The 24,510-nt window shown below is 36.1% G+C and overlaps 5 protein-coding genes across 8 annotated transcripts; 3 read left to right on the forward strand and 2 right to left on the reverse strand.

Annotated features, from left to right (window-relative positions):
* The first annotated feature begins 358 nt into the window (after positions 1-358).
* On the forward strand, positions 359-3,090 carry LOC118038041 (U1 small nuclear ribonucleoprotein C). 3 transcript variants are annotated; one of them, XR_012169347.1, is made up of 7 exons: positions 359-515; positions 600-642; positions 909-950; positions 1,036-1,291; positions 1,577-1,847; positions 2,560-2,603; positions 2,867-3,090. XR_012169347.1 is itself a non-coding variant. In XM_035044309.2 (6 exons), exons 1-5 carry the CDS (start codon positions 508-510, stop codon positions 1,831-1,833), a joined length of 606 nt encoding a protein of 201 aa, XP_034900200.1. In that variant the 5' UTR covers positions 359-507; the 3' UTR covers positions 1,834-1,847; positions 2,867-3,090. The 3 variants fall into 3 exon arrangements, 2 of the variants coding, with proteins under 2 accessions (XP_034900200.1, XP_034900199.1); XM_035044309.2 differs by lacking the exon at positions 2,560-2,603; XM_035044308.2 differs by lacking the exon at positions 2,867-3,090 and having other exon boundaries at positions 360-515; positions 2,560-2,724.
* A 2,018-nt stretch (positions 3,091-5,108) lies between these two features.
* On the forward strand, positions 5,109-8,680 carry LOC118037975 (D-glycerate 3-kinase, chloroplastic). Of its 2 annotated transcripts, XM_035044173.2 has the most exons (13): positions 5,302-5,441; positions 5,562-5,686; positions 6,178-6,563; positions 6,754-6,833; positions 6,926-6,977; positions 7,059-7,100; positions 7,234-7,312; positions 7,386-7,417; positions 7,502-7,570; positions 7,752-7,826; positions 7,949-8,065; positions 8,150-8,200; positions 8,312-8,680. In XM_035044173.2, exons 2-13 carry the CDS (start codon positions 5,656-5,658, stop codon positions 8,453-8,455), a joined length of 1,158 nt encoding a protein of 385 aa, XP_034900064.1. In that variant the 5' UTR covers positions 5,302-5,441; positions 5,562-5,655; the 3' UTR covers positions 8,456-8,680. The 2 variants fall into 2 exon arrangements, with proteins under 2 accessions (XP_034900063.1, XP_034900064.1); XM_035044172.2 differs by lacking the exon at positions 5,562-5,686 and having other exon boundaries at positions 5,109-5,441.
* Positions 8,681-12,797: 4,117 nt separating this feature from the next.
* Positions 12,798-16,257, forward strand: LOC118038045 (uncharacterized). Its single transcript, XM_035044314.2, has 7 exons — positions 12,798-13,057; positions 13,478-13,593; positions 13,699-13,817; positions 13,913-14,075; positions 14,168-14,394; positions 14,568-14,889; positions 14,974-16,257. The coding sequence occupies exons 1-7, from the start codon at positions 12,896-12,898 to the stop codon at positions 16,079-16,081; spliced, it is 2,217 nt and encodes a 738-aa protein (XP_034900205.1). The 5' UTR covers positions 12,798-12,895; the 3' UTR covers positions 16,082-16,257.
* A 677-nt stretch (positions 16,258-16,934) lies between these two features.
* On the reverse strand, positions 16,935-20,186 carry LOC118037980 (pentatricopeptide repeat-containing protein At1g15510, chloroplastic). Its single transcript, XM_035044177.2, has one exon. It carries the CDS (start codon positions 19,918-19,920, stop codon positions 17,284-17,286), a length of 2,637 nt encoding a protein of 878 aa, XP_034900068.1. The 5' UTR covers positions 19,921-20,186; the 3' UTR covers positions 16,935-17,283.
* A 1,235-nt stretch (positions 20,187-21,421) lies between these two features.
* LOC118038051 (root phototropism protein 3) lies at positions 21,422-24,330 on the reverse strand. Its single transcript, XM_035044326.2, has 2 exons — positions 23,070-24,330; positions 21,422-22,187 (listed from the first exon to the last, which is right to left on the reverse strand). The coding sequence occupies exons 1-2, from the start codon at positions 23,835-23,837 to the stop codon at positions 21,627-21,629; spliced, it is 1,329 nt and encodes a 442-aa protein (XP_034900217.1). The 5' UTR covers positions 23,838-24,330; the 3' UTR covers positions 21,422-21,626.
* Positions 24,331-24,510: the final 180 nt, after the last annotated feature.

Raw genomic sequence — 24,510 nt, forward strand, 5'->3', positions numbered from 1 at the left:
TGTTTCAAATACAAAAAATTTATTTGCTAAGTATTGATATAAGAAAAATGTTAGTGGTGAAGAGTCAAACTTGAAGCACATATTTATAAATACAAAATTATTTTTAGTTTTCTTTATTTAAAACTGCATAAATTTAATTGGTGATATTTTAAAAAATAAAAATAAATCCAAATAGTACGAGTTTTGCCAAAAAAACGAAAATAATATTTATTTAGTAGTTTCTACTGTCTAGAGGAAACAAGTAGAACCGGTTAACAGGTATCCTTTTGATAAAATGAACGGTGGAGATACTTCATTAGAAATCCAACGGATGCTCAAAGCATAAGCAAAAGCAGGTGCAATATTATATGTTTTACGGTGGTCATAATAACAAATACCGTCTCACAGTCATCTCTCTCTCTCTCGAGCTAGAGATTTAGGAGGGATTTCTCTTGTTTTCTAGGGTTTTTGGATCTGCACACTCCTTTCAACAATCCGAGCTGAACACAGACAGACAAACATCCAGCCATGCCCCGGTACAACCTTCCTCTTCCTCTTCCTCTTCTTTCACCCTCTAGTTTGTATCTTGTTGTCTAACAGAAGAGTTGTTGAATTTGCAGGTATTACTGTGATTATTGTGACACTTACTTGACTCATGATTCTGTAAGTTCTGTCTCTGTTTTTTTGTTCTAATTTCTGTTTTTCATCATAAACCCTAAACAAGCAAGCACTTTTTGGATGCTTTCACAGTTTCAGTGGATAAACCCAATTCTTTTTTTTTCCTACCATTTTTAACGTCAGCATCTCTTTTTTGGGCACGGCTTTTTCATGGCAAACAATTAATATATGTTTCATTCATCTGTTTGGTTTGTGATGTTTTCAATTGTCAGTAAATCCTGTTTTACTTGCTCTGCTTTTGCATATTTCAGCCATCTGTTAGAAAACAGCACAATGCCGGTTATAAACACAAGGTACTTTTGATTTGTTTACGTTTTATTAATTGATGTTTCTCCACATTTTTTTTTATTTTTTAAATTTTGTTCTTAACTTCTTTAGGCAAATGTGAGGATCTATTATCAGCAGTTTGAGGAGCAGCAAACCCAAAGTATAATTGACCAAAGAATAAAGGAACATCTTGGCCAAACTGCAGCTTTTCAACAGGTTGGTGCCGCATACAATCAGCATCTAATGGTCCAGAGACCCCGGCTTCCTGTTCTTCCAACTCCTGTGATGCCAATTGGAGGAAATAACGCCCCATTATTCCCTGGGATGAGGCCTCCTGTTTTGCCTAGACCAATGCCTGGTGCTCCAGGTAACCTGCATCCAAAAGCTGCCCCGTTTGATACTTGCAACTATCTCCCTGTGTGCATACCCTTGTGTTGCATGGAAACACTACTTTTTGCCATTCTTGATTCAATTAATTAGCTTCCAACATCTTAGAGGTTGGGATGTTGGCTTTTGCAAAACTATTTTTGTAGATTTAGAAATGGCTGCATCTTCTAATTTATGGGTTGCTTTCTCCATGATCATTTTAGGGTGATTGATTTTACAGCACTGATTGTGCGGGATATTGAATCTTTTATATGCTATTTGCCAGGTTATATGAACCCTCCTATGATGCCCCCAATGATGGCACCCCCTGGTGCTCCTTCCTTACCTGGTCAAATGAATGGTGTTCCAAGGCCTCCTACAATGATTGCACAACCAACCGTTCCTGGGAGTACTGCAGCACCTACTCCTAGCGGTCCCCCATCTATGGTTCCACCTGTTACTTACCAAGCAAATCAAGCAGCAACAAGTGGAGGCTTTGACAGCTTCAATGTGAATGCCGCAGCCCCTGAAGCCAATCATTAGTCTGAATCAAGCTGGTATGTTTTGCCTCAACAATTTATGGCATACAGAGTTCAAGTAGCTTTGTACATCTTCCGCTTGAAATTTCTTGACAATTAATGATTGTAGTGATTTTCTAGCATAATGAAATTTAGAAGTGTGTTTCCCTGGTCTATGGGGAGACGGAAGCCACATGGATGCATTTGGTTTGTTAAAGAATTGTGAATGGAATGAGAATCTATTTCCTTTAGTATAACATTGTTTTCGATAATTCTTGTGTTTATTAAAAATAGATTTAATTTGAAACAAAATTGAAACTTAAATCCTTTTGGAATTGGATTCAGAATAATATTTCCTAGGGATTACTACAATGTCAGCATCGGTAAAAATTGTGGATGCCAATTAAACCATCATATTTGATTTTAGATGGATATTTTTCATTTGTTTTACTCAAATTCAATGGTTTAACCTGCATCAACATTTTATCGATGCCGGCATTCTGGACCTCACTCATATTTCCTTTCTACTGCCATTTTGTGCAAACCAGACATGGGAAATATGGGTTTCTTTGATTGAATTGAAACTAGAATCCCACTAATGAATTTCATTATTGTTTTTGATAGAACCAATACAATATGATGCACCAGTTTTCAAGTTTTAATTCTCTTCCAATTGTTTTGCACATTCTGAATAGTTATCCTGTGGTTTTCATTGGATTTTTTTTTTTTTTATATATATATATATATACAGGCCATGAGAAGAAATCAGCAAGGTTGCAATGCCTTTCTTGAATTGTGAGTTAACATGGTGGTGATCAATACAGAATAGTTTTGTAACTTAATTTCGTTAAACATAAGCTATCTTGAAAAGACATCAAAATTCAACTGAAAAGGACTGGTTTTCTCTTGAGTTCAATTTGATGTGATTCTCACCTTCTGTGGGTTGAGTAGTGATTGGCACGCTCTCTTCCACCTGTGGAGCTTTGTTTTCTGGTTGGCTTCAGTTAGTCATAAACATTTCTAATTGATGCTAAGTTGCGTCTGGTGCATTCTCATAGGTGTGCAGATCTCATTGTGAGGACATTGCCTCTTCAGACAATTGTAGCCTAGGGACCATAAGCTAGATAGGCTCCGCCAGCCAGTATAGAAAACAGTGTTTCCTAATACTTGATGTTGCCCCTTTTCTCTTATTTTCTTTTAACGCTGCTGATATTACTCTTTTGGTGTGCCCCCTTTTATGGTTTCCGTAATGGAATAACAAAAAAAAATGGTTGGTTGGTTTGTTGGGTGCTGCATTGAACTAACATAAAAGAATTTTTTTTTTTAGATAATCTTCTATTTTACAAGGTTGTTTGGCTTTGAGAGTATGGGGGCACCAATCTAAACTAGCAATGTTAAACCCGTGTGTCTTCCTAACCTTCTAGCTTGCCTATTCAAAGAAGAGGAAAGGAAAAAAAAAATAATCTCAAAGCAATCTTTCGGGTGATGAACTTGTTGCTAATCTATACCTAGTTATTGGTTCCATGCCAAATTTGATTTCAGATGTCATAACAATGCCAATTGCTTTAGCTATCGCCACATCATCCCATGCTTAATTGCTTTATCTAGCAGCCTTAGTTATAGTTGATGGTAATGCAAATAATGTGGTTGGAGGAAGAGTCTGTTTAGTACATTGAAATAATATTTCTAAATTTTGATGCGTTATTTATTTAAAAATATATGAAATAATGTTTCTAATTTTTTCGATGAAAGAGGAGAAATGGTGTCTAAAGCAGTCATTTTTGGCTACTGAGTCGAGCTGACCAAGTTATCAATCTAATTGTTTGTTTCTCTAAGCTAGGGTGCGTGAAGACAGTGAGGTTATAATGATGGATTACTGATATATAGTAGTATTCTATGGACTATGGTATCATGTTAAGGCATCCCCTTGTGTTTTACTTTGATGCACAACTGTGATATGAGGTGTTGCTTTTGTGGGGGTAGGCCATGAGGAGGCGATGGAATCCTATTTTGTGATCGAAATTGTTTGATGAACCAGCACCAGTAGATCTATAAATGAAAAACCTCATGTTATTATCTATATTTTTATCTAGAAGGTGGTGACAGGGTTAGGTGAGATAAGCGCAAGCTCATTTGACCATTTACATTAATAAAAAAAAACTTTATTTATTATTATTATTATTATCTTTTATATCAATATATTAAAATATACAAAAAATAATAATTTAAAATTTTTTAAAAAATATATTGAAGCTGCCCAATCATACATTACCTTGATCGAATAAAAGGTTTCCCCAGCAATTGCAAGATGAACCTGCCCTCGAGATTGATTTATGATATATTTAGGAGTGGAGTTATAATTAATTTTTATTTTAAAATATATTAAAATATTTTTTTTTAATTTTTTAAAATTATTTTTAATATCATTACAAAATATTAAAAATAATATTAATTTTAAAAAGAAAAAGCGGGGTGTTTGAGAATTACAGTGATGAAAACGGTTTAAAATGTTTTTTATTTAGAATTGTATCAAAATGAAAGTTTTTTTTTTTTTTTTAAAAAAATATTTTTAATATTAATACATCAAAATAATCTAAATTTTTTTTAAAAAAAATTAATAAAATATTCTTAAATATACTAAAAAAAATCTAGTAAACCCGCGTTATTTTAACTATCTATTGTAAATCTCACACCCTCTTCAGGATGGTTTGTTTTTATGGATTTCCAGCCGTATAAAAAGAATCAAATAGAATGATGAGGTTCATAAGTGTTTTGGAATTATGGTAATATTTTGTGTTTGAAATTTTAAAAAAAATTAAGTTAAATAAAAATATTTTTAGTTATGGTTTTTTAAAAAACAATTATAAAAAAATATAACAGCTGAGATTAACTTTTACATATAAAATAAATAAATAAAAATATTTAATTAACCAATTAATTCCTTTTTATATAATTAAATGGAAAACAGAAGATACCAAAATAACAAAATATATATGTTACATAGGATTCGAAAGAGAGAAGAGAATGGATGATATGTTGTTGGAAATATATAAAAATCCTGTTTATTTTTTTATGTTTAAAAAATATTTTTGAAAAAAATTAAAAAAAAAATCATTTGTTTTTAAATTTTTTTTTTTTTAATGTTTTAAATTTATTTTGATTTACTAATTTAAAATATAATTTTTAAAAATAAAAAATATATATTATTTTAATATATTTTTAAATAAAAACTATTTTAAAAATCACTTTCAAACAACCTAAGTCGTTGCGAGTTGTATAAACAGATAAAATTGAAAAATTGGTGCCCCTAAACTGTTGACACGTTATCTTAGTTGCAGCTTTTTAGAGGAGAGGAGAGGAGAGAAGAGAAGAGAGAAGCAGAGAAAATGTCGGCTTTCAATATTCCACCACCGTCCACCACCACCACCACCTTCTCTTCTCTTCCTTCTTCTTACTGTCACTCCAATATTACTAGAACTAATTATTTCAACAATGATTACAATAATAATAAAAAGTACTCTCGTGGTTTTCACTTCTCTCTATTCTCGTCCCAGACTAATCCATCATCATCATCGTCATCTTCTAAGACTAAGAGAGAACTCTCTAAAATGCCTACCCATTTCTCTAAATCAGGTTCATTTCCTGGCTTCCTTTCATTTTTCATTTCTGCATTTAATACTTTAATACTGTACATTACCATGCTAAGAAATACAGGGCTTCCGTTTTGTTTTGTTTTTTTTTTTTTGGTTTAAGCTGGGAAACTGAAGAATTATACGTGTGAAGAAAATGATCTTGTAGCCACTGTGTTAATGGCGTTTCAGAGAATTATGCGACAATTACTTTTCAAATGACCAACATTCTTGCTTTGGGTTCCATTGGTATTTGCTTTCCATAGTATTATTATTTGTTTAAATAAGCCAGCTCGGTTGATAATTTATTATTTATTATTATTATTCACTGATTGAGGAGAGTAGTCTATCGGTGTCTAAAGAAGTGACTGGTTTTGCCTGGTTTACCTCAATATTTGCAGAATTTTACTATTTCTGATCCAATCTAGTTTGCGTGTCAGAAGGTAAAGGTCGCAAATAGATAGTGTCACTGCATTTTCTGGTCTTGGGTCTTTTTTAAGATTCGCAACGATTTATATTCCCAGTAGCATTCTCAAAAATGAAAAGAAAATGAAAAAGGAAAGGAAATAGAACATGAAATTATTGCTTATAGCATACGATGCTGTTGGCTTGCTAATTATCTATGCATTCGAATGGTCAGATCATAGTGCTGTTTGGAAAAAAAGTGCTTTCTTTCTTGGGTGTCGACATTTTGCATGAAGAATATCATAAAAATGTGATCTTTCTAATGCCGTGTGCAGGCAGCGGACATTCGTGGATTCAAGACGGCTCCATGAATCGGAACTCCACTTCCAGCAACAAAGGGATGCAAGGTCCATTGCATTCGGTGTTTCCCTCGACACCTGCACAAGTCTCTTCCGTGGAGGACCTTTTCGAATTTATTTGCTCAGGCCCTCTTATAAGCAAGTTGGGTTTGACCTCAGAAATGATTGCTGAGTCCATAGACAAATGGATATCATATGGCTTGCTGCTGTGCCGATTATTTCAGCTTAATGAATTATTTCTTACAGTTCCTCAGAAAGCAAGGTTTTATCACTATTATATACCGGTCTTCATTTGGTGTGAAGATAAGATTTCTAAGCACGTATCCCAGTTCAAAGACTCTGAAGATATACCTCCTTTAGTGGTACGCATGTAATTTCCTTGCAACTGTTTTCAATTCTGATCCGAGTGCCTGCATTAATTCTCATTCCATTAGCATATTTCCGAAAAGAAGGCCTCTGGGTATTTGTTAAGTTATGCAGTCTTGCAGCAAACAATGCTAGTTGCTATGCAGTTCTTTTCATCTCATGATCTTGGTATCTGTTATGGTGTAGATTGGTTTTAGTGCTCCACAAGGTTGTGGAAAGACCACACTTGTCTTTGCTCTTGATTATCTCTTCAAAGCAACTGGCAGGTACGTGCTACCAATATGACTGTGTGGAGTAACTGCAAATTATTTGTCAATTGTCAGTTATAGAACTAAACTTGCTGCCTTACCCCTATCAGGAAGTCCGCAATGTTATCCATAGATGATTTCTATTTAACAGCAGAGGGTCAGGTAATAGTTCAAGGACTTCCTTGCATTGGCCTACTTTATCTTCATTTTTTAGTTGCTGATGCAAATTTTCATGAATTCCAGGCCAAACTGAGAGAAACCAATTCAGGAAATGCACTTCTAGAGGTAGCAAAGACCATGTTCTTTAAACAAATTGTCAAATAAAAGAAGGCAGTGAGATGTTTTTAATCATCAGAAAAACTAAATAAATATTTGTTTTTCTTCATGTTTTTTCTTTTCCTCTTTTGTTTATTTCCAGTTCCGAGGAAATGCTGGGAGTCATGATCTTCCATTTTCAATTGAAACTCTGTCTGCTTTAAACAAACTGACAAAAGAAGGTAAGAGTTTGATTCAGTTATCTTCTTTCCACTTTGCTTTCTTAGTTTGATGATAGCCCTATTAAGTTTTCAGGCATGAAGATGAGGCTGCCTCGATATGATAAGGTTAGTATACTGTAATGTTATTTTTCCTCTGTTCCAAATTAATTGAGCCTGGAGTTGTTAATGATAGGTTGTTCTTCTTTGTAGTCTGCATACAGTGGAAGAGGTGACAGAGCTGATCCTTCAACATGGCCAGAGGTTAAAGGACCATTAACAGTAAGAAAATCTTGAATCATAGGTTATCATTTCAAATTGGTGGTAATATTGTCATCCTTATGTTAGGATTTTTGAACTCCAAGATAATAAAGAATAAAGAAGAAGAGAAACTGAGTTGTTTGAGGGGGGGGGGGTGTTCTATAAAATTTCCTTTTCTCATGTGCTTTGGATGATTATGTAGGTTGTGCTATTTGAAGGTTGGATGCTTGGTTTTAAACCACTTCCAATGGAAGTCGTCCAAGCAGTTGATCCTCAGGTTAGACCAGTGGAAGTTTATTATAAGCACCTCAATACACCTCATATAGGTCATTTTCTTCTTATGGTAGTTGACCATCAATTGTAGCTTGTAGCTTAAGCTCGTTTTTTTTCCCCTTACAGCTAGAGATCATAAACAAGAATCTTGAAGCCTATTATGATGCATGGGACAAGTTTATTAAGGCATGGGTGGTCATCAAGATTCAGGACCCTAGTTGTGTCTACCATTGGCGTTTGCAGGTTGCTTTAACATTAACACACACTGCTGTCAAAGAACTCTTTTCATATGCTATTTTCTTTAACCGATGCTGTGGGGTTTTGCAGGCAGAGATTGCCATGAGAGAGGATGGAAACCCTGGGATGACTGATGAGGAGGTGTGCTTTCATTTCATCAACATAACCATTTTGGGAGAATTGAAAGCAAAGTTCATGTTATAAGCAAAGTTCATGTTATAGGCTGAAGCTTTTTGTGGTATTTATGTGCAGGTTAAAGATTTTGTTTCGCGTTACCTACCAGCATACAAGGCTTACCTTCCCACCCTCTATGCTGAAGGACCCAATGGTTCAGATCCGGAGAATCTCCTTCTCATTGAAATTGATGAAGGAAGAAATCCTATCCTAGGTAATTAGGTGACTTGACAATTTCAGGGTGAAGATTGCTCTGAATGGCCAATTTTGATTTCTTCAAATGGTGTGATGCAACTTTTTGCATGGGCTGGTTTTTGTCTGTATCATTAAGGAGAACAGTCAGATGTAAATGCATATGTACGTAAAATTATTATGCAAAATAACATGGTTGCTCAATTGAATGGAATTCCAACTTGTCTAAGGCAGCAAGAAATTATTTTTCCTTTAGGAAGGTGTTAAAAGCTGATGCATCCGATAGCTTTCTTACGAATATGGTTCTTGATTTTTTATTGCTACATGATAAATCCGATAGCCGGTCATATTTTTTTCGCAGCATCTGTCTTACACTGAGCGCCTCGTTCCCATGAAATTGCCTAGTCATTAAGTATTTGGCAGTTTAGTCAGCACCTGCCTTTCGTTTAGCTGTGCTTTTGTAGTTTAGTCTTTGCTCTCTGGCTGATTTATTAGCCCGATCAAGTAAGAAAATTAAGGTGGGTAGAGGAAAACGCCCCATGGAGGAAGAGTCGACGGTTGAGGAGATGGAAGGAAACATAGCCAAAGGAGGCTTCAGTTATAAGGAATCATTAATGGGGTCTGCATATTTGGAACAAAAATTTATGGAAGATCTCCAACACTAGAATTATGCTTCGGAGGAAGAGGAAATTGGTGAGGAACTAGTAATAAAACTTAGCAGAGAATAAGAAAAGGATAAGGGAACCCTGACGCCAAGCTATCATCGTAAAAGTTATGGTAGAAGGGTAGGTTACACATATCTTCTGCGACGACTACTGGATTTGGGAAATGATTTTTTCCTGGCGAAATTTTCGAATCCGGATGATAGAGATTTTGCCCTGTTTGGAGGATCATAGATGATTGCTGATCATTATCTCACGATGAGACCTTGACATCCAAATTTTGATCTGTTTGAAGCAACGATTGACAGAGTTGCAGTGTGGGTGCGAGGGATGCTCTAGAAAATTGGAATCATACAGGTAGAACCTTGAAGATAGATAGAACTACTTCCATTGGCACCAGGGGTAACCATGCTCGCATACGTGTGGAAAGTTGACCTTACAAAGCTGTTGTTATCGAAGTTTAAACTCAGACGTCGAATTCGGAGGATAACTTACGAGGGGTTGCATCTGATATGCTTCCAATGTGGACATTATGGCCATAAAAAAGAAACTTGTCCTTGTGGTGAGTAACATGAAGACTTGAGGAATGGCAGCACCAGTCTGAACCAAGGTTGTTAATTTTGTTATGTTTTCTTTGAAATGGTTGAAACATTTTATATTAATTCAAAAAATAAAATAAAACGGAATAATTTTTATCTTATTTTAAATCTTGGTCCGTTCTGGATTTTTTCAACAAAATTTCGACTGGAACGTTCTGGTTTCATTCAACATGTTCCGTTCCGCTCTTAAAAAGCTATTAAACCTTGTTCAATTTAATTAATTAAACCACTCAAATATAAAAAGTTCTATAACAATGATATTAATAATAATATTGAATTATTATTACTATTTTTATTAATAATGATCACTAATATATATAGGTTATATTCATATTCATTAGCCTTGATAACATTGACCTGTTAAAACATTTACTTTCATAATATTTTGATATTTTGTTTAAGTTGAATTACTTTAAGTGGAATTTGGATTATAATATATATAATCTAAAATGACACGTCGAAACACTCTGAAACTAAAATATTTTATTTTAATTAAAAAAAAAATATTTACTGAAATTGACAACCTTAATCTGAAGCAAGGCAGATGCAAAGTCAATTGGTGGAATCAAGATATGGAGTCGGTGAGATCAGAGGTTAAAGAGCAGTATGGGCAGTGGATGGCCGTGAGGAAGACGATGATAAAATTTGGAAAGCGAGTGAAATTGTATTGTTATGCAAAAGAATTAGGGAAGGGGATTACAGCCTAAAAACAAGGGCATAAATTCATCAGAATCCATCAAAAACCTAGTGCAGTGGCAATAAACAACTCTACATTATGGTAACAAAATTTGAATAATTTGGGATCCAAGATTCTTGGGGCATGGTTTTTTATACAAATAATGCAGCTAAAGTTGTCATTACAAGATGGAATGGAAGATTTTACAGGTTCATGACATTCCTCTAAAATCTTAAAAACTCCTAGAGCTTAGTTGTGAAAAATCTCTGAATTTGAAAAGCATTTACGTGGTTTGCAAAAATTGTAGCCATAAAAAAGAGGAAACAAAAGGTATTGAAAATGTCATCATAAAAAGAATGGCTTTAAATAATGACGTGAAATATAAGGTTGGCTATATATATTATAAGAACAGCAACCATCCCAAATCTTTTATTTTATTTATTAATAATAGATGGAGGCTGAGTAAGATAATATCTTAGGAAGATAAATTAAATATGAGTTTTCAGTTGCTAAATCATAAGACAATATAAATAAATAAATAAATAATTGGCATTGACTCCTTCGAAATGGAAATATGAATGGAAAAAAACATTGGCCTCTAAATATAGAGCACGAAAATAAATTAAAAATCTTAAATAATGGGTCTTGAGCTCCTTCAAAAAAGCAAAATCCATCAAAACGAAAAAACAGAAAAAAAAAATAAACAAAAAAATCAAATCATGAAAGCGAAAAATTTAAAAAAAATCATGAAATTTTTTTTATATAAATTCGAAAATCACAGCCTTCCACTAATTATTATTGAATACAAGATACCCATTTGGTCAACTAGGAAAAATAACACAATGCTTTTGTTTTGTTAAAATGATTTGATAAAAAATGAAGGAAATATGGAATCCCATTTTATATTTCCATCAAATTTTATGTTAACAACAAAAATATAATGCATTTAGAAATAAAAAAAATTATATATTATATATATATATATATTAAGACAAGAATAATTAAAAAAAAAAAAACCTTTCATTTGCAAAGAAACCCCTAAACATTATAGAGGCTGGTTGTATAAAATATAATATGAAATGTCATTATAGTTCAAAGTACCCATTTAGTCAACTAGGAAAAATAAAGCTTTTAACATGGGATAATGATAAATATAAAATAATATATATATATATATATATAATTAATTTTAAAGAAACAAATTAAATTTTTAAAAATTACTTTTAAAATACAAAAGACAAATAAACTCCCTGGCCTAATTCATGTTAAGTTCCCACCAAATCCAAAAGATATTCTCACCTAAATCAAGCCCAGGGATCATCTGATCTAACGGTGGGCCCACGGAAATCGAATCAGCGAGTTCAAAAAGGTTGTTTTTACAGTAGCTTTAAGATGTGGATTTTGTTCTTTGTTCAAACCACAATGATTAAGGAAATCATTGCTCCTTTAGTACCTCCTCAAGTTTAAATTACAAAAAGAGCTGACAGAGACGCAAAATCAACTGTTTTACACCATAGCGAAACCCCACTTGGGGGAATTTGCAGCATCGAGCTTTTGTGGAAGAGGAAATCTAAATTCAATTCTCAAGATTTGAATACGTGCTGCTCATTCTCTTCACTTGTCAGTCAGTCACAGCCAGTCGTTGAAGAAGAAATTGAGTCTCAAGCCGACCCATATCCATCCGTTGATTTTTTTTTTTTTAAAAAAAAAACTCATCATCGGCAACGGAAATGACAAAATAGGTGGCCAAGACATGTCTTCTTGTCAAGTGTTTACCGGTAAAAGCAAATCTTCTACCCATTTTTCAAGGTTACCAGCTAAATAATACCAAGATTTTTTAAGATTTTTTTTTTTGTTAAAATTTAAATTTTTTTATTTCAAATTAATTTTTTAATATTTTTATTTAAGTAAAAAGTTATTTGAAAAAAAACAATTACCTTACTCTCTAATAAAAGTTTAATTTAACACATGAGGTTGTGGCCTAGTAATTGAAGGGACTTGTTCCCTTCCTCCACACCAGGGTTCAAGCCCCACTTGCGTACGCCTGTCATCCCCACGGTGCCTTACATGTTCACTAGGTTTGCAGGATATTCAGTAAGCCCGGAGATTAGTTGTGGTGCGCGCAAGCTGGCCCGGACATCCCAGGTTACCAAAAAAAACTAATAAAAAAATAAAAGTTTAATTTATGTTTGTTTTTTGTGATGAAATTTTTTTTTTTTGATATTTTAGGGATGATTTTTTAAAAATAAAATAAAATTGGTTATTAAGACGTGCAAGGGCATTTTGGTCATGATGCTCGTGGCCAAAAATTTATCATGCACGTAGGACCAACCCTATCTAGCCGTTACACGCACCGTCTATTCTGCCGGCGCGGCACTTCTGTAATTCAAAACCCCACCAAATCTTTTCCACGTATTAAACAAAGAATTCGACCGTTATCTTGCTTTCTATTCAACAAAACCACCACACACTATTTTCTTTTCTTTCACAAAACATCTCTCTAAGAGCTAGAAGAGAAATCAAGAAGACAACAATGGCTGCCGATCACGCATTCAGGGAGGGAGATGTGGAGATTGATGAGGGGCTTGGGTTCCCAAGAGCCTACGCAAAGCTTTGTAGAGATCGTGGTGCTGTTGGGACTTATAGCCATGGCCCTCCTCTCGCTTTCATTCCATATGCAATGCAGCAACATGAGGTAATTTAAAAGAAAAAAAAAAACGGCCCTTTTTACAAATCTTTTTTTCTTTTTTAGTTTTTAGTGAAGGAGAAGATTAGCTCAGGGTGTTAAATTTTACAGGATTTACACGAAAGTACACGGATAGGCCTCTGTTATTTGATTTTGTTTTCTTGATAATTTAATTCCTTTAGCTTCTTCTTTCTTCTCTTGGTTAACTAAGTTTCTCGTGAGAAAATCTACTTGGATCATATGGTTTTAGGACGAAATTGAAATGTTAAAGCTGGATTTAACCCAAACAAAAGGTTAAACAACCAAAATGGACCAAGAATTTTTGCATGAAATGTGGTTTTAAAGAGTTCATACTGTCAACAATTCAGCCACCGATAATTCTTTTTCCATCTACTCCGATGCTGTCTTTGATCATGATTTTCTCTGCAGATCTCGAGAGCAAGGGAATTAGAACAGATGTTTCCAATTATTGAACAAAAAGCAAAACAAACTGCCAAGCCCAAGATTTTTATCAGCCTCTTGTGGAAGCAGCTCAATCATCTAGGGTAACTTAATTACCTCTTCATCTCTCTGCTCTGAACCATAAAAAAGCTTCTCAATTTTTTATGATATACGATCTCTGATTTATTTGTTACTTTGTTGGATTTTAGGAATGCTGGATTTGATCCTGCAGCAATCCGAGTGGACCCATACGGCAATGTTCTATATTTTCACGCTGATAAAGCCTCACCTCTTGCTTGGGAAATTGATCACTGGTTCCCTTGCTCAAGTACATAATTAATCACTAATCTCTCTCTCCATGTCTGTGTGTATGAACTCATACATAACATCTGTAATGTTTGGTTTTGCTCGTTGAAATTGTAGGGGGGGGATTGACAGTTCCAAGCAATTTGAGGATACTACAATGGCAAGTGTGCAAGAGAAAGCATAACAAGTTGGAGTTTCTTGTTCCGTGGTGGGATCTTCAGCTGGGAATCTCTGTGAACCAGTTCTTATCCATCTTTGCGTCTTCCAACTCAGATTTCAGGTGGGTCTATATCGATATCTACTTTTTGCAGCAATCAAATTGAACGATGAAAGAGAAGTTGTATAATGGACTTCGTTCCAAAATTATGGCAGGCACAGGGCGTTTTCATTTTTGTTCTCAGAAGGAGAAAGTGAGGAATTAAATGCTTCCCAGAGTGTAGAGTCACATTCTTTTCCACAACATTTTATTGAATCGAGAGAGAAACTAGGCCTTGCTCCAGCTGCTGTTGTTGTATCTCGAAGAGAGTCATATGATTCTTCTTTGGCTTTGAAATCATTGGATTACAACAGGCAGATGAGGTCGCATTCTCCTGCAATTGGTTAGTTGATGAATCTCAAATACATAACTATTTGCTTTTTTTTTTATGTTCATTTTCTTTTACCAACTTTTTTTTCATTTTTCCTCTCCTTTTCTTTTTCATGCACGCATAGATATAAAATTGAATTTCATGAGGTAATATAGTGTGTTCTTTGGCTGTCCGTCTTACTTTAGCTTCAAGAAAAGTGAAGCCAAGTTTTCTGAAAGAAAATGAGGACCCCGACTTTGTCACAAATCCATATCAAGCAATTGTCTTGGCCAGAGATTCTCTTAAGCAAAAAGAAGAAGCTCACAAGATGCAGGCTGAAATACTGAGTTTGGACGACGAAGTTAATGAAATAAAGAGAAAGGCTGATGAGGAAAAGCTTACTATTCAGGACTTGGAATTGACACTGATAAAGCGGAGGAGGAGGGCAGAGAAGTGCAGGCGGCTAGCAGAGGCACAATCTTCATATAGAACTATGCTAGAGAAGATGATTCGTGATGCTATGCACCAGTAAGATTAGCTACTCAACACAGGATTTTTCTCTTCATTTTTGTCATATATTTGAAATATTTCATTTCTGAATTATTATTGCAGGAGTGTTGTTTACAAGGAACAAGTGAGACTGAATCAGGCTGCATCCAATGCACTCATGGCAAGGCTTCAAGCGCAGAAGGCAATATGCGATGCTTCAGAGAAAGAACTCCACAAGAAATACAAACAAAGGGACGAGCTTGAGAAACAAATTAGGCCTGAATGGGAACAAGGAAGGAAGAGATCAAGAATGGATGATATCTTACCTGAAGATGGAGACCATAAAACTACATTTTATTTACCAGGAATCAGGCCAAGGACACCTTTACACAAGGAGCTCAGAGTGTTTCTAGAGGAGGAGCACAAAGCATCTGAGGCTGGCTTGTCTGCTAACGAAGAATCAAAACATGGCGAAATTGAAGAGGAACTCAAACAACCTGAAATGACTATCATGAAGGAAGAGCATAATAAATCAATTACCCCATTCAAAAAGGAAATTCCAATTGAATATAAGCTTCGGGCACTGGAAATAGGAGAGGGAAAGAGAGACAAAATCCAATTCCCAGTTATCCAAGACCAAGAAATAGAGGAGGATGAAGAGAGCAGAAAGAAACGTGGAAAGGGAAATGTAGAGAGGTGGCTGCAATTGTTGTTAGAGAATTCTGGAGAAGAGATTGAACCTCAATACTCAAACGGCTCTGGAGCAAACACATCTGATGACATCATTACAAAGCTGAACCAAAAGTTCCCACAGAAAGAGGCCAAGAGTTCAACACAGGTCCAGGGGGAGAAGCCGCAACTAATTTTACAAGGAAATGATAAAGGAACGAGGGTACAAGAGATTGTTGAGATAGCACCAAACAAAACACCGAAACAAAAAGGAAATGGCAGTTTTGGTGGTGGTGAAGCAATTGGAAGTAGCAACAGTTTTGAAGGGAAGGAAAGAATAGAGAGCAAAAAAGATAGAGTGCTTACAAGGTCTGAGAGTGCCAGGACATTGCGGCGTATCCCATCCTCTCCATCTTTGATCTTGGGTATGAGAAAGGGGGTTGAATGCATGAGGAAAAAGCCCATGGTAACTGGAGATGATGACTATGACGGGGATCGTGCTGCAGGGAACAGCTTCATCAAGTCATCCATCAAGACTATCAAGAAAGCAGTAAAATTCTGAAACTGCAATTCCACTTGTTCAAATCCATTTGTATTGTACCTTAAATTTTTCTTTTCTATTTTTTCAAACTTTATAGAGTGCTGCTAGCAATGGCAGCATCAGATGAATAATTGTGTGGAAATTTGCATTGTATATCCTAAAGTGTCTTTGATTTTTGTATGAGATTGTTTGTGAGATATATGTAATAACAGCTTGTTTTTGCAAATAAATGTGCTTCAGCTAAATTCATTTTTCCCAGTAAAAATGTACTCTCTCGAATTAAAGTTCATCAACTCCGACATCTTTATACATGAAACTAAGATAAAAGATCCTCTTTTTTCTGCTGTTGAGTGTGGACTAACTAAAAATGAATCCAAATAATAAATCCCAGCTTCTGGGAATGCGATTGAGGCAGCTTCCTCGATCCTCAACAAAATGGCAAAGATTTACTGGAGTCAGTACCCAGGCAGTGTGACGCATGCGATAAGTGAAAAGTAAAGCAAACTAGGAAATTCTAGTTTGGGATGCATTGGAGGCAAGTGGCTTGATTCTTTAGTAGCCTCAACAAATCACGGATTTTACTCCCAATCGAGCCAGGTCTTTCCCAGTTTGGGGAATTGCAGATACGTTATACATGGATACTTTCTTCAATCAAAATGTGTGTCGTGGGGCATCTTGTATGGATAATTCAAGAACAAAAATAATACCAGAAATAAACATCAAGTCACCAAATTCTGGATTCAGTAGTAACGATAGTGCATCCTATTCATGTTGCAGGATGAAGTAAAGCAAAAGGACATTTCTTGCATTCACCAGATCTCGCAATTTCATTTGAACACTACGGATTCAATTGTAAGAGAACGAAGTTTTAGCGGAAGGAGGAAATTAGAAGTATCAAATTTATAGGGCATCAATGCCATTTTCATACATTATATGCAGATAAATGAGATCATACCTCACATAAATGATACAATCTGTGTTTAGCACTTGTGTGTGAAAATTATCATGGTCTAGCTATCTTCTAAGCACATATACACTTTGGTTATATGGATCTCAATAATATTCCATAGCCAAATTATAAGTCGTCCTGCAGACATTGAGGTTGCCTTTCCAGTATCTGACTACAGTTTGAACAGCTCTGTATCCCTGATGGAAATCTCTCTGTAAGCTATCTTGAAGATGAAATGGACAACTCATTCAAGTTAAGCTTTCTTGTCATTTCTTTACCAGTAACCTTCGTCGCCACAAGAGCACAAACCATCCTTGAAATGATGAAACTGCTCAGTATCCCTAACAGAAATATCTCTGCGAACTATCTTGGAGATGAATTTGACAGTACTATGACAGCTTTTGCACATATATAGATTCTTTGTTACCCATATAGGCATCCCAGGAGCAGAGTTGATTAGGCTGTAAGCAATGGCCTGTCTCTCACTGTGACCACAAAATATGTCAGCTTTTGAAGTTTGAATTCCATCCATTGAACTGCATTCTTGACCATTGAAACCAAATGTCTTCATTTTCTCATAAAATCCCTCCAAAACAACATTTATTTCCTGCATTTGAGGGTGGAAATTATCACCACTAAGGAAAGCGTGAACTTTTCCCTTTACTTCCACCCAACTACACCCAGGATCAACGATTAGCCCTTCCTCTTTCATTGTCCTTCTTACTTTTGCAACTTCATCCCATTTACCACTGTCAGCATAGAGATTACACAAGAGAATATAATACCCAATACTTTCAGCATCCTCCTTGAAAATGTGCTGAGCAGCAAGCTCCCCTAGCAGAACCTGCCGGTGGATCCTACAGGCATTTAACAAGGCTCCCCAAATTGCTGGGTCTGGCTTTATAGGCATTCTCTCTATAAATTCATGAGCTTCGTTCAATTTCCCTGCACGACCAAGTAAATCAACCACACAGGCATAGTGTTTCAAATTCGGGGTGATATGATAATTGACTTTCATTCTCTGGAAGTACTCCAAACCTTCAGTTACCATTCCAGATCTACTGCAAGCACATAGTAGAGAAATGAATGTAACATCATCAGGATCTATTTCAGATTCCACCATCCTTTTGAATAACTCCATGACCATAGCCCCTTTCCCTTTCTGAGCATATCCTGTGAGCAAAATATTCCAGGCCCCGACATCTTTTTCATTCAAGTTAAACTGGTTTAATGCAGTTCTCATCCTTCCACATCTGACATACAAGTCCAAAATTGCATTGGGTAGAAATCCATCGAAACCCACTCCAGCCTTTAATGCATGGGCATGAATCTCTTTTCCGCACATCAAAGCTCCTACTCTAGCACATGCAGAGAGGGCAGAAATCAATGTCACAGAATTTGGTTTTGACTTCAATATCATTTTCCGAAAGAATATCAAAGCCTCAAAACACCGATTGTTAATCCGAAGCCCATTAATTACTGAAGTCCAGGATATCACATCCTTGTCAGGAATTTGATGGAAGATTTCCAAAGCCTTTTCAATGCGTTTGCACTTTGAATACATATCGATGAGTGAGTTTGCAACAACTACATACAATATGTGCCCAGTCCTCTCAGCAAGCTCATGAAGCTTCATGCCCATATCTAATTGCCCTAATGAAGCACAAGCAGATAAAACACTGGCTATTGTTACCTCATCAGGCATGGTGCCCGTTATCTCCATGGTTTTATAAGTCTCCAAGGCCCTGTCAGGTAGCAAATTATCCACACAACCAGAAATCATTGTTGTCCATGACACGACATCTCTGCATTCCATTCCTGAAAAAACGCTTTCTGCTTCTTTCCAATGCCCAACACTCAAGTACATTTGAATCAAAGAGTTATACACTGAAATATTACCATCATAGGCTGTTCTCACGACATAACTGTGAAGTTGTGTCCCTAATCTTTCATCGCCAAGAAGCTCACAAGCAGATATCACGCTCGTCATGGTCATCAAATCAGGATCAATTGAAAGCTCACGCATCCTGAAAAACAATTTCAACCCTTCCAAACACTCATCGTTCTCAAAATACCCTGAAATCATTGCATTCCAAGAAATCCTATCCCTGGTGGGCATTTTGTCAAACAACATCCGCGCTGAAACAACATCCCCGCATTTTACATACATAGTAATCAAAGCATTGACAACATCAACATCCATGTCAAAATCAAATCTAACCACATGAGCATGAACCTCTCTCCCTCTCACTAAATCCATTGCCCCAGCACAACTCCTCAAAACAGAAGGGAAAGTATAGACATCAGGCCTAATTCCAGCCCACAAGATCCTATGATACAAACACAAAGCCTCATCAAAAAACCCTGCTTTTGCATACCCACCAACCAAAACATTCCATGAAAACAAATCTCTCTCTCCCATCCTCCCAAAGACATTCCAAGCATTACCCACATCACCAAACCTCACAAACATACTCAGCAACGCATTTCCAAGCCTAACACTCAACAGGGTCACCAATGAACTCAACACAGCTTTCCACACATACTCACCCTCACTGTATCCTCTCTTATTCTCACATAACCTTATCAAAGCAACAAAGCAGTCCTCTTCTACGGGAATTTTATCTTCTTGCATTGAAGCAAGGTGTTTCAGAGCTTGTTCAAGGTTCCCGCTAAGACATAGTTGAAGCAAGCGTGAGTTTGTTGGGTTTTGAGGGGTAATTGAAGTAGTGGCTGCGGTGTTGAGTGAGTTTTGAGGGGGGTTTAGTGTAGAAGAGAAAAGGTGTGGCTTTTGGGGTTTGAAAGAGAGGGTAAAAGTTTTGTTGGAGTTGTGGGTTCCGGGGAAGTGGGAGTTAAGGTTTTGAAGGTGTTGGTGGAGAGGAAATCGTGGGGTTTTAGCAGAGAGAGCCATTTTTGCAAAAGAGCATTGTTTGCAAGCAAGAAATAAAGAAAGAAAGAGGTTTTGGCTGAGGTTTAGCAGCTTCACGATAAACTGTAATAACCCAAGTGATTTTACAGTTAAGCTGGTTAGCTCCTACTTTATTTGTATTCCAATTTTTTTATTGTTGAATCTGATAGTATATTTTGTTTGGATTATTCTCATTCCGTTGAAGAAAGTACTGACTTCAATTATAACTTCTGAGGCTCATTTTAAAGTCTATGGCTGCCTAATCCATTGAATCATCAAACTTCCTACAGTGTGTGTTGTTTTCACTATGGCTTTCATCCTTTCATATTTTATGTGCAAAATTTTGTATTTTTTAATTTAGTCCTTAAACTTTTTATTTAAACAATTTAATCCTAATTAAAGAGCAATTGATTTCAAATTCTTATGAAAATATGGGATTGGAAGAGGAGGGGTTGAAATAAAAAACACAACAAACATGAGTTGTGTGTCATAAGTTGTGAAAAAGATACGTTTTAATCCTCTAACTTAAACAATCATACAAATTATATAATTTTGATCCCTCAATATTTTTTCAATTTCATTTTGGAAAAAAAGTTTATTTTTGTTATATTGCAGTTCCTGATTGAGAGATGAGAGAGAGAGAGATTGCGAGATTCCGCCACTAAAAAAAAAAACATATCATTAACACTGATCTAGACCACTAAAATGAACAATATTTGTGTCAAATTATTTAATTTGACGAGGTAGGTTCATATTAAATGTTTTTTTTTCCTTGAAAGTTCATGAAAAAAACATATTTGAGATCGAGTTAATTTTTTGTTTTAGGTTGAGTTTGGTTTTTTGGGTGATTTTTTGGATTTTTTAGGCTATTGATAAGTTTATCATGATTTCTAATGTGTTTTATAGGTGTTTTGAGTTAAAAATAAGTTAATAAACTAGTTTTTAGATCAAAAAACCTTGAGCATAATTTTCCAGCCACCACAGCAGCTAGAATCTTAGTAAAATAGACGATGAGTCGTCTAAAGTTTTATTTAGACAAAAAATCCCCAGCAACATGTAGGTGTCGTTAATGAAATTTTATTTATTTATTAATACAAATATATAGTTTCCTGTTTATTTGATTACACATGTATAAAAACTTTTTAAATTTACACTTAAATTTTTTGAGTTATAAAAAACACGTGAAAAAACCTCCATATACAATTATTTTATAAAAAATAAAAATATTAAATCTGCAGCAAATCACATGTGCATAACTAGTATATACTTTTTTTTTGTTGGTAGATAAAATAATTTTTTTTATATAGAAATCAAATAAACATCAAGCAAAGGTACCTCTAACTACAAATTCTCGTGCAATAGGATTAAGATTTTTGTTATTTAACATCATTGCTAACAACTCTCGGTGGTCGAAGAACTTTGTTTTTTAATCAAAAAAGAAAAAGACCCAGTGGCCTGAGAATGAAGGAGTGGACAACCATCTCTTAGCTTGAGACCAGGGAGATTTGTACATGAAAATGCTAGAGATATCTTATTCCATAAATACATAAATACTTCATTATTCCTCGAGTCATAATTATAATAACAAGGAGCATATTGTACAACGCCTGAAATCCAAAATCTATTGCTGCTAATTAATTGGATTTAGACTCTGCTTAACACAGAAACCGGCCGACTGGGCACCGCCGATTGATCATATCCCTTCACCTTCAAGACGCTGATTTTCTCCACACGAGAGGAGTTTTGTTTTTGCCTCTCACTAGCCTTGTCTTCAAGTCCACGGGAGTTTGTATCCCACAACCCACCTCTCCTTCTCCTTCATTACTCTCTTCGATCTTTCCAACAACACTAAAATTATTACTTTTCATTGAAGGCATGACACTCCCAAGCTTCTTCCACCTGAAAAACCCTTTCTTCTTCTCCCACGACCTTTCCATTTGCGCTTGCATGGCGTAGCATTGGCTCTGTAGCCTATGCACATCTTCCCTGAGCTTCCTTACCTCTGTTTGTTGCACGCTCATTTCACGTTTCGAAAGGCACCTCGCCGGGGCCTCAAGCCCTATGTAGGGGCTTCTAGTTCCACTAAATGACCCGCTCCAATCCATTTGTCGATTGAGTTTGGTCTGCTCGGAGAAGAGGACTTGGATCACTGCACGAACGGGCAATCGTTCATTCTGGGCAGCATGGAGTGATGCTTCCTGGGAGAGTTTTCGGCTGTCAATTAATCTAAAAAGAACCTTTCTTTCTTGCTTTGACACTCCGGGATGTGCCTGAGATCAGAAGAGAGCATTCATTTATCATCCTCAAGGTACTTCAAAAACACCAATCCATAGATATTCCAGTCACAGAATACTAGAAACTAAATAATTTCTCTAGACTAAAATGTATAGAGAATATCCATCTTTTATTTGGATAGACAGGGCTCAAGCTTGCTCCATTAATGAGGGAGATTTCAGATGCAGGCTAGTGAAAAAAAACATAATAGTGAATTGAATGCTTATACACTCTGATTGATGCTGTTACTATTGATGTGATGATGCATAAAGAAAGATGTCAAATGCCAATATAATTCAACACTGACACCACCCTTCATGTCAAGTTGCTCCTGCTCTGCAACAACGCCACCCCGCCACTGAATTGTTCTGATGAAGAATCATCTGCTGCTGACAGAAACCCCACACAGCAGCAGCGATTTATTCCTCTAGATCGGTCCCAACATGAACCTTTTGTTTCCTAACTGTCCTGTTTTAAGTGTGTTATTCTCAAGCATTTTTATATTTACCACTTACTTTCACTCGATTGCAGTTGATAACATGTTCAACATTTGAATCTATGCTTCCAACGTTGCGTACATTCATATCACAATTAATCATTCTAGATACCTTGACCCTGAAATTTGAACTGCAAACATCATTAATGTTTTTTGTTCCTGTAGCTTAATTGAACCAAGAAACTCTGCCTAGACCACAATCTGCTTACCACCTGAGACTAACCATGTACTAATCGGCTCGTGTGAAACAGGCTTGCCTTTCTTGGTCCAGAGGCACTGACTTAGTTAAAGGTAAAAGAAAGTGTACGTTTGTACTAATTGACTGGAGAAAAAGAAAAGAAAATCACACACAAATAATTAATTACCATCACTGACTACTTACTTTAAGATAAGTATCAATGGCACGGTATAAACCATCATCTGTGGCACGGGAATGACTTGGGAGAGAACCAGCAAGAGCAACAAACTCGGATAGATTCAAATTAGAATCCACAGCAGCTTCTGCTAAGTAAGAATCAACAAGCTTAGCTACCTTAATTAAGGCACCACCGCTTTTAGCAACCTCATCTAAATTAACAAACCTCCCCACTAGACGATTTATTAGCTCGACGTCTAGCAATGTCCCGCAAGTTTGAGTACTGAACGACGGTATCATTAGCTCTTTCAGTGAAGCTTGGTCAAGTTGCCATGAAATCATCTTTTCAAGCTCAGCTCTATATGTAGGCTCCACACCGACCATGTTTGCAATCCGGAGAAGGCGTAAGAGGAAGTTACATGGGATGGAATCCTTCTCCGGAGGCAGGATTCCTACCAGGGTTTCGACGAAGAATCTCTTTTTCATCCACGAAGTTGTGACACTCTCTGGGGATTCTGCAAAGTTTGCAAGTCCCTTGTCTGTACTAGGATGGTGATCATCAGAGAGGTCTGGTAGCCACTTTGATGCATAATGAGCTATGATTGAACCAATAAGGTCTGGACGGACACCCTTGGCCTTAATTCCGGCTAGGGTCTTAACAAAATAGTCCATATCAAGGATGCATGCATCGTCGAACCAGCGTTCGGTGGCTAAATGGGATGTCTTTGATCCTGAGAAAAGGAGAAATTCTGGGAAGGAGGCCTTCTTCATTTTGGTGGAAGAGTAGTCAAGCATTTTTGAGAAGGACTATTATATATATACTGTTGGTAGCTCTTAGTTTATACAAGAGGTTTTCATGCTAAAGTATAATCTCTTGTAATACTGCAAGTGGAAAAGACATCCGATGCAATAATTGATGTTACCCTCGTAAAATCTGGGGAAGCATTAAGCAGCCGCAGGGAGGAAAGGCCCTTGATTTTTGCTGTGAATGAGGATAAATGTACGTACATTTATAGGGATGATATAAATGGAGGGTCTAGACTTGGAGATGAAGATGCTTGTCTTTCTACTGCGGCTATGAGCTTGAATGGATGGATGAAGGTGAAGAAGGATAAGAAGAGAGTACAGAAGGAGAGGAGAAGACAAACTCTCTTCAATGCTAATATTCCTTCCTATGCCGCCTCCTGGCTTATTCTCTTCTACGGAGAATCAAATTAATTATAATAACACCATATCGTACATGTATGGGCTAGGCTGAAAGATACTTGAAACCGAACCCCTCCCTCTCCCTCTCTCTCTCTCTCTCTCTCTCTCTCTATATATATATATATATATATATATATATATATATATATATAAGAGAATTAGGGAACAAAGTGCAGAAAGACCATCCTATTGATGCATGTAGTGTGTTGTCATCTACGAAAGGACTTCAATTTCTTCCACCCAAGTAATCAGAGCGACTGCT

This window comes from Populus alba, chromosome 3 (assembly GCF_005239225.2).
Source record: "Populus alba chromosome 3, ASM523922v2, whole genome shotgun sequence".
Lineage (NCBI taxonomy): Eukaryota > Viridiplantae > Streptophyta > Magnoliopsida > Malpighiales > Salicaceae > Populus > Populus alba.